This window comes from Falco peregrinus, chromosome 3 (assembly GCF_023634155.1).
Source record: "Falco peregrinus isolate bFalPer1 chromosome 3, bFalPer1.pri, whole genome shotgun sequence".
Lineage (NCBI taxonomy): Eukaryota > Metazoa > Chordata > Aves > Falconiformes > Falconidae > Falco > Falco peregrinus.
Window position 1 is genome coordinate 110,368,288 of NC_073723.1, and position 10,323 is coordinate 110,378,610.

A 10,323-nucleotide genomic window follows, 5' to 3' on the forward strand; every position below is an offset into this window, starting at 1 on the left:
GCTTTTATCCCTCTCCCTTAGAAATTCTTTTCCACCTGTGAGAGAGACTGCCTGCTAATCGTTCACTCTGTCCAAGTGAGACCGTGCCTGTGCTGGGGAGCCTGTGCCAGCAGAGCTTACACGTGTGTTGTGCCGAGGTGTGATTTCCCCCGATTAGCTGTGCTGGCACAAAGCCCTGCTAAAGATACGTGAGAATGGCTCGTGTGCCAGCAGAGCTGTCGCTGGCCTGGAGTCAGCTAGATAAGCAGTGACTGTATTGCTGCTGTGTTTACGTCCGCCCCTAGAAGTACCAGAACGGTGTGGCTGTGCTGGTGGAGGTGGCTTTCCACCGCCCTCCGTCTGCCTTCCCGTGCTGGCCAGGCTTTTGCCACCGGTCAGACAAAATTCACGTGTGCTCCAGCATCCTCCTGCATCCTGAGAGGTCAGTGGGAGCTTCCCTAAATGCTGAAGTCCTGCAAATAGAAGCAGCAGTCGTGCAAGACCTCTCCTACCAGCTTCTCCCTGGTACAAGTGTGCAGTTCTCTCTCCAGGACTTTCTTGGAGCTTCGAGGCAGCTCAAAAGAAATGGCACGAGCTGTTGGCTCCATGCCTTGGCTCCTGGATGTCTCGCAGCACTGATTAATGATTGACTCCTAAATCGTGCCAAGGTGCTTTGGCAGGTGTCTGCCTCTGTTGCTCCTACATGTGAGGGCACCTTGCCACTCTTGGGTGCCTTCTCCAGCGTGAATAACTATTGAGGTCAATATGGATCCACGTCTCGGAACTGGGGAGCCCCGGAAGGGTTTAAATGGGGAATGTTCTGTGTTGAGCTGGAGACCTACCAGGTCCTATTGATGGTATTTAAAGGGTGGTATCTGGTTGGGTCTGCTTTTGTAGCTGGAGTAGGTGCTGGAAAGCTGGAGCCCATCACCATGGGTCAGCTCAAAATATGAAGGTCTCTCCAGGCAGTTAGGCTACGTCTTCTGCTCTCTTTGAATTTCCGAAGGGAGCCTGATAAAAAAGAGCTAAGGATCATTCCCCCGAGCGTTTTGAGTTTTCCGGGTCCAAAACAGTGGAGGTTCGGAGAAGAAAGTAAGAGGAGCGGTTTGATCTGGAGGGCATGAAGGGAGATTGAAAAAAAATACATATATATTCCTCAGGTGTATTGAGTTTTCCTGCAGAAAGATGGAGTGAGCCCTTAAATCTGCATTAGGGAAAGTGGTGGGGATAGGTGAGCACGGAAGAGATTTTGTCACCCAGCTCTTAGGATCTCGGTGGTTTCTTTGCCCAGGAGCAGACTTAGCTAACGGCAAATCAGTTGGGACAGGAAAACAATTCATCCTAAAACCACTGCCTCGTGGGGTGCACAGCTGTGGCTTTGGACCCGTGCTGCTGCCAAAAGGAGAAACTCCTGGATTACGATGGGTGAAGCAAATGAGGCAGGTTGGGGTGGTCTTGCCCCACACCCGTGGGGTGCATCTGCTTTAGACCTTGAGTACCTGGCGAGAGGAGATGCGGTGCTGGGGGGTCTTAGGTGCTCCAAGGGAAATGACCGTTTCCTGCTGAATTAAAGCTAATTGGATCTAAAGCTAAACTAACTTTGCAATAAACACAAGATTAGTAATGGAAGTGCTTAGTACTTGATCCCAAATTATTTTACTTGGCTTTCCCAGTGCAGTTGCATGGAGTTGTCATGGTAAAACCACGGAGGTCTCAAAGAGAACGAGCGCTGCAGAAAAAGCTGAACAGTCATCGCTTCTCTCTTGTTGGATTAATTAAAAAGAGATCCCTTTTTTCCCTCTTTTCACCTCCAGGAGACAGATGAGCTGTATATTGTTTCACAGTTCTTTGTAGAAGAATGGAGGAAATTTGTCAGGTAAGTTGGCTTGAGGGTTTTGGTGCTTTTTATTCCTTTTTGGGGTGGGCCGTGGATAACGATTTTGCTTTTGAATCCCGCTGCGGTGTGTAGTTGCCTGCGGTTTGCCCTTGCGGAAACAAGGAAGAGCTGGGTCTTGCAGGACTTGTATCAGTTGTAATACGTTGTAAGAAACTGAATTTCCTTGTTTACTGTGTCTTAACCAGATGGTTGGATTAGATAGTAACCTGATTAGTTTTTTTCATCTGTCTGGAGCTGTATCTTAGGCAAAGGTCACTGCTCAGTCCTGTTTCCATGGGTTGCTGGTGGTAGGAGATGGAAATCTCTGCAAGATAGGAGAGTAATTTTGCAACGCACAGGAATACAGATCTGATTTCCTTGTCGGCAGTAGTTTCATCTTCCCTGTTGGAATGCCTTCTGTAAATACTCACCTGCCATTTCTTCTTGGCTGCCTGCAGAGTTGTGGGGGTTTTGGTGAAATAACCGGACCAAGCTTTGCAAACCGCTTTCCTTTGCCCACACAGGAGGCCGACGCGATGCAGTCCCGTGTCCTCAGTAGGAAACAGCGCTCTTCTCTGCCCCCACGGGGGCCTCATGTTCACCTATGCTTCCATGACCAAAGAAGACTCCAAACTGTGAGTTTCTTCTCTTCACATGTCTGCCTGTGCCGGGTGCCTTCATCTCTCCCGAGCCTCAGGGAACGGTCCCGGAGGCTCGCTGAGCTGCAGCAACGCGAGGAGCAAATGCTTTTGCTAAAACAAAATCAACACATGGGCTTTCTCAGACCCACCTTAGCCTTCACACAAGGCAAGACCAAAATTGTCAAAGGATGCTGGGTTGGGGAAAAAAGAGAGCTGACTTCAGCTTGGCTAGTTCCTAACAATAAACTACCCTGAACGTGACCGGGGCATAGGCACACCCAGCTTCCTTGTGATCTGCTTTCCTTGAGACTTGCCCCTGGAGCACTGGACACTGGGCTGGAGTTCATGCTCCGTAGCGTAGCTTCTGCAGTGATGCAGCACTAAAAGTAGCAGATCTTCCGCTCCTCTCCTCCTCCATCCTCCCTCCGGCGTGACTGGAGCAGAACAGCGTCACTAATAAGACGCTACTGTTTGCTTCTGTCTTGGGCGTACAGGCCCTCTCGTGTAGCTGGAGTTATGGATTGATTTTGCAGCTTTTCTTTCATTGAGAGACTTTAAAAAAAAAAGGGGGGGGGAGGCTTTCAGAAGCTCGAGGCTTGGCATTTCTATGTCATAAAGTATGTTCTTGTTCCTTTGCACAGTATAGCTCTAATATGGCCCAGCGAGTGGGAGAGGATTCAAAAACTCTTCGTCGTGGATCATGTCATCAAAATCACCCGAACGCAAGCTGACAGGGCGGACCCCGAGAGCGCACTTTACACCTCCGAGCCCCGTGAGTGAATCTTCTGCTGCTGTCCGTGCTCTGTTCTTTTGCTAATTAGTGCCAGCTCCCTGGGAAATGGGTCATTTTCGGATAAAGGATCAGATCTAAGGGGATCTGAGTGGTAAACATGGAGCTTGGCAGATGCCCCCGGTTATGTGATCCGCTCTGGGTTAGTGGTGAGAGGCATCGGGCAGGTGTCTCCGAGGAGCTGAAGCAATTAAATGCATTTTTCTTTTGTGCCTCCCCAGAACTCTGTCCAGAGTGCAGAGAAGGGCTGTTATGCCAACAGCAGCGGGACTTGCGTGAGTACACCCAAGCAACCATCTACATCCATAAAGTGGTGGATAATAAAAAGGTATGGGCTCTCTCCCTCCATCCTTGCTCATCCTGGCTCCATTTCATTTAATGGAAACCGTGCCAAGTACCCAAACAAGGATCCGAGCGTGGCAGCAAGGAGGCTGTTGCAGCCTGCCGCGTCCCCGCAGGGTTGGGACCTGCTGTTGGGGATGCCGGGTGGTCTGTGATGGTGGTGCTGAGCAGGGCCGCTTGCTGCGGGCAAAAAGCACCCAGCTCTGCGGCTCGTGGGAGCTGTCGCTTTGGCAAAAATAGTAAATAGGAAAAATCCTGGCAGTAGCTGTTCTGAAAATTTGGTCTTGAGGTTTCCTTTTGCCGAACCTAACGCTTTGCAGTATCAGGTATCATCACAGGTGTTCCCAGCTTTGATTATTTTAGGCAATGTTGTAACCGTTTCTGTCTTCATAATTGTGTTACCGGGCTCTACTTGTTTGCCTTCCTCTCCAATAGTTGTCATTTCCTTTCCTGGTTGCTCAAGTGACATTTATTCCTAGATAGAAATAAGCTCTTAACCTCCATGCTGATGAAATAGCGGGGAACTTGAAGATGGTTTTCAGGATCCCCTACGAAGCTGTGAATTATGTCTCTGCTTTACTGGTGTCTTAAGGGATCCATACAAGGCTTGGAATTGACTTTACAGGTCCCCAACAGCTGGTTACAGTAATTCTTCCTCCTTAGGGCTTCTTTTATGCTTTAAGGGGGAAACGAAGGCTCATCGGAAACTCAGATAAAGATGTTCCCTGCACCTTAGCAGCGTGGTGGAGGGGGTGTTCTTGCCTGTCATTGATTTCCTCCTCCCTGCCGATGAAAGGGAGGAGCAGGAGCCCGGAGAACGTGGGGCACCGGAGGCTGGATGGGTTTCCACCTCAGTTGCGAGATGCAGAGCACGCAGCACGGTCCTGAGCCATCAGCTCTGGGTTTTCAGCCTGTCTGGAAGGCTGAATCCCGAGGCTGTATCTTGGCTCTGGTGCAGAGGAGGGGTGGGGGTTTCTTTTTCTTTTTGCTGGTGCTGGACGGGACTGTGCTCACACGTGTGGGGCTGGCAAAAAACAGGCAGCTATTCTTTGCTGAGCAGCTGGAGCTGGAGCGAGGGGGCGAGCGCTCGCCTGCAAGATCCCTCATTAGCAGGGCAGTCTCGGTGAGATGCGAAGCAGCAATAATGCCTGCCAGCAGCGCGGCAGCACCGCCAGCGAGGACGGCGGCACTCGAAGCCGCTGCTTCCTTCCCTGCTGCTTTCCATTTGCAAAGCCGGGGAGCGTTTCCCATCCCCTCGCCCCTGCTCTTCCCCCCCCGGCCCCTGCAACCCCCAGGTACCCCCTTTGGCGGCTGCTGCGGGAGGGCAGCCACGCCTGTATAAAATCAGCATAAGGCAGCACTGCTGGAATCCGGAGGGCTCTGGGGAGGCTGTGGTTGGTGCTGAATGTTTGGGAGCTGCAGTTGCATCATTAATTGCAAATAACGTTGACGGAGAAGCCAACTCTCGGGCATCCAGGATGGAGAGCGCGCCAGTCTCCTGGGCTCCTGCAAACCCCAGCTCCAGCCAAAGCGTAGATGTGAATTCACATCTGGCAGATCCGTGCCTCCTGGAGTGACTTACACAGAACCGAACATCCTTGTTATTTATCTGTTGGTGTAAATTATTTAGATTTCATTTACTTACAACCTCCAGACCCATAAATAATGGTGCTGAGTGCCTCTTGTCGGCCTGCTGCAGGGATGGATAAGTGTCTAATTTACAGATAATATTCCTTTCTCTGTGTTAGGGCTTTTGTAATACACTTAGATGAACCAGAGAAGCAGCCAGCTAATGGGAAAGAAATCAGTCCAGGCCCCTGGAGACTGTCCCTTTGCCTGGAGAGGAGAGTAGGCCCTGAGCCTCAGGAAGCACCTGCAATTCAATAGAGGAGCTTGTTCTCCTGAGCCAAATTCCCCCATGGTTCGATGCCGCCGGGGAGGGGTGGAGAGGACTTTGCAGAGCGTGGGGAGCCCATCGCTGGGCTGTTCCTGCTCTCCCTCGGTTCGTTGGGTCAAGGTGGCATCCTGGAGGGCTCCGCAAGCTGTCTGCCATGATGTGACAAGCCTGGGTTGTGGCCTTCGGGTTAGTTACGGAGAATGATTTTTATGACTTCAGGTAATGAAGGATGCTGCTCCAGAGCTGAACGTGAGCAGCTCAGAAGCTGAAGAGGAAAGGGAGGAAAACAAGCCAGAGGGGGAGCAAGACCCAGATTTTAACCAGGTAGAGATCAAAACCACCACCAGGTTCCTTAGTTTTTGCATCATCCTCTTGAGTCAGCATGATGGGGTAGCTGCCGCCCTCTGTTTACTGCTGGCAGGCAAACCCGGCAGTGTCTTAAGTTGTCATTTTAATGGTCACACCATGCCACCGCTTCGGTTTTGGAGAGATGAAATATTGATGGTGACTTGCACGCTTGGCTGGCTACCCGCCCCGCCGTAGCGTTGGAAGCAGGAACAGAGGTTTCAAGGCGAGTCCTGCCATCCTCTTGATGCTTGCATGCGGTGGTTTGCTTTTGACGGGGCTTTTCAGTGCTTCACACCTTCCTTCACGTGACGGAGTCACCCAAAACGCGCTCTGGGGGGTACGGGGGAGGTTGTATTGTCCACCAGTCCCAAACCTGGGCTGATTTTTGCCTCTTGTTCTTAGACCAACGGTGGTGCGAAGCGCCAGAAGATCTCCCACCAGAGCTACATCACTTACCAAAAACAAGGCATCAGACGAAGCACCCGGCACCGGAAAGTGAGAGGGGAGAAAGCGCTGCTTGTTTCTGCTAATCAGACGCTGAAAGAGCTGAAAATACAGGTAAGAGGGGTTTCCTCCCAGCGAGTTGTGTCTCGAGGAAGAAAACACAAAATCAGGAGCACGTGGCTGGGGGAGGATGGAGGGAAAGTCTGAAATCCCACGTGGCATCGAAAGGTGTGTGTTGCTCTTCTGAACGTGGTATTTGTCTGTAGCTCAGCAGTGCTGTTTTTCCTTCCGCACAAAATCAGCGTGTCTCATTGTGTTGGCACAGATCATGCATGCATTTTCAGTTGCTCCCTTCGACCAGAATTTGTCGATCGACGGGAAGATACTGAGCGATGACACGGCAACGCTCGGCAGCCTGGGAGTCATCCCCGAGTCCGTTATTTTATTAAAGGTAACGTGAGAGTGTGGCTGCTCAAATGAAGTTGAACGAAGCAGGGAACGGAACTGATTTTTGTACAACCAAAGAGAAAACGTGGGTTTGGGGCATGTGAAAACCACTGTGTGCTAGAGGTGCCCACCCGTGGCTGCTCGGTCGCCTGATTTAATGACTTCTCCCTGGAGTTCCTTCTTGGAGGAGGAAAATCCTCTTGGTTTGTTTTATTCTTGTTTTTCAAGAGTAGTTATTAGCTGGCCTTTGCTGCTGGGCTGCGTGCACAGCAGCCCAAAACAGGGCTGGATTCGGGAGTGAGTCCTCCCTTGGTGTTCCCAGACGGTGTTTGGGCAAGAGACCCGTTCGTTCCCCGCTCCCCTCCGGAGTTCCACGTGAACTTCCCAACGAGCTTGCTTGCTCGTTAATCCCCCGCTCCGCTTTGTTTCCCAGGCTGATGAACCGATTGCGGATTACGCGGCGATGGACGACGTTATGCAAGGTGAGGAGGATTTGGGGTTCAGGGAAGGCGCTGTGATTTGGGGGAGAGGTATGGATGGCCAATTGAGGTTGGATTTGGGACGTAAAGGTAGAAAATGGAGGTGCTGAGGCTTTGCTGTCACTGTCAGGGGGAGGTGCAGCGGTACAACACCGCTCAGACAAAAGATGCTTCTAGAAACAACTGTCGGGAGGCTGCTAACACCGTGCTTTTTTCTTTCTGTCCCCAGTTTGTATGCCTGAAGAAGGATTTAAAGGTGCGTCCGGGTTGGTGTTTCCCCCCCCCCCCCCCCCCCCCCCCCCGACTTTATGTAAGCCCCCTAAGTTCATCCCGTTAAGCATCATCATCTTTTGGTCGTTGTCTTTTCTCCTCAGGGACTGGTTTACTTGGACACTGATGGTTTTCAAACCGTTGGCAACAGAGGAGTGACCAGAAGGGAAGAGGATTTTGACATGGTAGGGCATTAAAAGAAAAAAAAAAACCAGAAAAAAAAAAAAGGTGGATACAGGACTGAACTCTTTGACTCTTCCAGAAGGCAGAAACCCATTCTGAAATGACTGCCCCCCCCTCCCCACCCCACCCCCCCAAAAAAAATGCCTTATGTCAAAGCAGATTGCACTGAAGGACACCCTGCCTTCAAGAGAGCGTTCCCGATTTTGTATTTAATGAAAGCAACAGGAAGGTTGGAAAGTTTAGCAGCAGCAAGAGCGCGTTGTGTTTGCAGGCGAGGGAGATGGAGGCATTCCCGTGTATTCCCTGACTCCAACCCTGCGCTGCGCTCATCTGTCCGAAAAAGGGGTTGTAATCCAGTAGATCAAAAACATCTTGATCTGTTCTCCAGTAACTCTTTTAGGCGTAAAACCTGCTTACAGATAATCCTGTCTTTGATCCACTATTACTCTTTCAGTACAGCATGGAAGTCAAGAAAAATTGTTACTTGTGAGGAATGTCTAGCTCTTTCAAAAAAAAAAAAAAGAAAAAAAAAAGAACAAAAAACCAACCCACCCTTCATCTGTTTAACCCAAAACGTGAGCTGTGGTCTGCCTCCGAAAGCCTTCCAGCGCGGGGGGGCCGGGAGCTGCCTCCCCCGCCGGCTCTCCAGCCGCTCGCCTTCACTTCCAAACGGTGATCTTGGAATAACCACCAACCACCTGGGCTCTGTGAACTGGGGGGGGGTTGGTGTGGTTTTGGTTTATTTGTTTGTTTTTTGGGTTTTTTTTTTAAGAAACGGGGGGTATTTTAATGACTTTTGATAACATCTTTTTCCTCCAGTCCGGGGACTGCCAGGAGCGCTCGTGCCCATGGCTTGGGGGAGCCTGAAGCGGAGACAGCGAAGGGGGCGCGGGTGGGTGCCGGTGGGTGCTGTGTATCCTGTGGGAAAAGCTTGGGGTTGGGGTTTTTTTCCCCCCTTCTATTCTCATTTTTCAGGAATGCACTAATTATTCTTCTTTTTTACATCTGTAGCTCCCAGAAAGGATCTCTCCCCGTTGCCTATTAGTAGCAGGAAATAACGTACCGCTTCCAGGCTTAAAAAAGGATAAAAAGGAAAAAAAAAAAAAAAAAAAAAAAAAGGGCACTGTTGTGGTTTCTCTGTAATAACGTAAGTTAGATGTTTCCTGTTCCTTTTCAGCCTTTTAAACTTGTTTCTGCAGCAAAATGTGATGCAGAGAGTTGGGTTGCTGCCACATCGGGTTTATTTTATTATTTTTTTTAAGTACCGCAGGAGTTTGGGGCTGCAAGAAGCAGGGAGGGGGAGGCATGTTACCCCCTCCCGCCACCCTCAGTCCTGGGTTTTTTAAATGTTCACTTTTAGCCGAAGAATTACAGCCAAGCGCCGGGGCTCCGCGCCCTCCTCCCCGCTCCCATGGGATGGGGGGTGAAGCAGCCGGCGTTTGGGGACCCCCGGAGCTCCTCCAAGGGGGGGTGGGGGCCAGTTGGATCCACTTATTCTTTCCCAAGGTAAAGACCGTCGGCAGGAATTCGGTGCGCCAAAGCTGCTCCATCCTTCGGGAATGGGCAGGAGATTTTCTTCTTCCCAGACGGAAGCACTCGCTTGTGTACATATTCCCTGGAAATTCCGTTTTGTTGGGGGTTCTTGGTTTTTTTTTTTCCAATTTGCGGTTAATTTTTTTTTAAAAAAAAAAACACGTTACAAAATATCTCTTCCTCGAGCTTATAATATGGTGGAATTCGGAGTCTTTCAACCCAGTGGGGAGGAATGAGCCGGGGCGGGGTGGCTGGGGGGGGGCGCGCGGCAGCGGTGCCGTATCTGGCGGGGGACACAGGTACAGGATGTGACCGACAGGCCCGGTTCCCCCTTTTGTCTGTTCTTTGCAAACATTTATCAGATTAAAATTGTCATTTGAGCTGTGGAAGCCTTATTAAAGCGCATACACGTGCTCCGTGATGGCTCTTGACACCTCGCCTAAGGGAGGGGGGGGGGGTTAGGGCTGCGCATCCCCTCGGGGTCGCCGCAGGAGAGGGATGCGGGGTCTGGGGGGGGAGAAAGGGGGATCCCTCGGGAACGGGGAGCTCCCCCCCCTTGGCTGGTGGGGTGGCTGCTGTTGAAGCTGGGGGTGGGTGGCAGCTGCAGGGCTGGTTGGGTGTCCCCAGCACGTCCCTGCGCTGGCGCATCGCCCGGGCAGCCGCTTTCCGGGGGGGCTCCCGGCCAGCCCCTGGCACCGGCAGCGGGGACGGTGCCAGCCCTGCCTTGAGGGCCCCCAGCCGGGGTGTCCCGGGGGGGTCACGCGTGTCCTGGGTGCTGGGGGGGGAGGGGGGGTGTCTCCTGGGTGTCAAGGGGGTTGGGGGGGGGGGGTGTGTGTCTTGAGTGCCAAGGGGGTTATGGGGGGGTGCTGTCCCTGGGTGCCAAGGGGACTGGGGGGGGGGGGTCTCCTGGGTGCCAGGGGGGTTATGGGGGGGGATGCTCAGGGAGCCATGGGTGGGGGGTCTCCTGGGGGTTATGGAGAGGGGGGCTCTCTGGTCTCAAGGGGGTTATGGGGGGTTGGTTTCCCTGGGTGCCAGGGAGGGTATGGGTGGAGGGTGCCATGGGTGGGGGGTCTCCTGGGTGCCAAAGGGGTGAT

At 52.0% G+C, this 10,323-nt stretch overlaps 1 protein-coding gene across 3 annotated transcripts in view; it reads left to right on the forward strand.

The window, feature by feature from the left end:
- USP48 (ubiquitin specific peptidase 48) overlaps positions 1–9,642 on the forward strand; it is a 30,628-nt gene extending 20,986 nt beyond the window's left edge. For 2 of the 3 annotated variants that reach the window (XM_055798941.1, XM_055798943.1), the window contains 10 exons: positions 1,794–1,855; positions 2,380–2,490; positions 3,138–3,268; positions 3,508–3,614; positions 5,745–5,849; positions 6,276–6,431; positions 6,643–6,768; positions 7,198–7,246; positions 7,473–7,499; positions 7,618–9,642. In XM_055798941.1, coding sequence (XP_055654916.1) covers positions 1,794–1,855; positions 2,380–2,490; positions 3,138–3,268; positions 3,508–3,614; positions 5,745–5,849; positions 6,276–6,431; positions 6,643–6,768; positions 7,198–7,246; positions 7,473–7,499; positions 7,618–7,640 — 897 coding nt within the window. In that variant the 3' untranslated portion in view covers positions 7,641–9,642. The remainder of the gene's footprint in view (positions 1–1,793; positions 1,856–2,379; positions 2,491–3,137; positions 3,269–3,507; positions 3,615–5,744; positions 5,850–6,275; positions 6,432–6,642; positions 6,769–7,197; positions 7,247–7,472; positions 7,500–7,617) is intronic. The other variant, XM_055798942.1, reaches the window with a different exon arrangement.
- Positions 9,643–10,323: the final 681 nt, after the last annotated feature.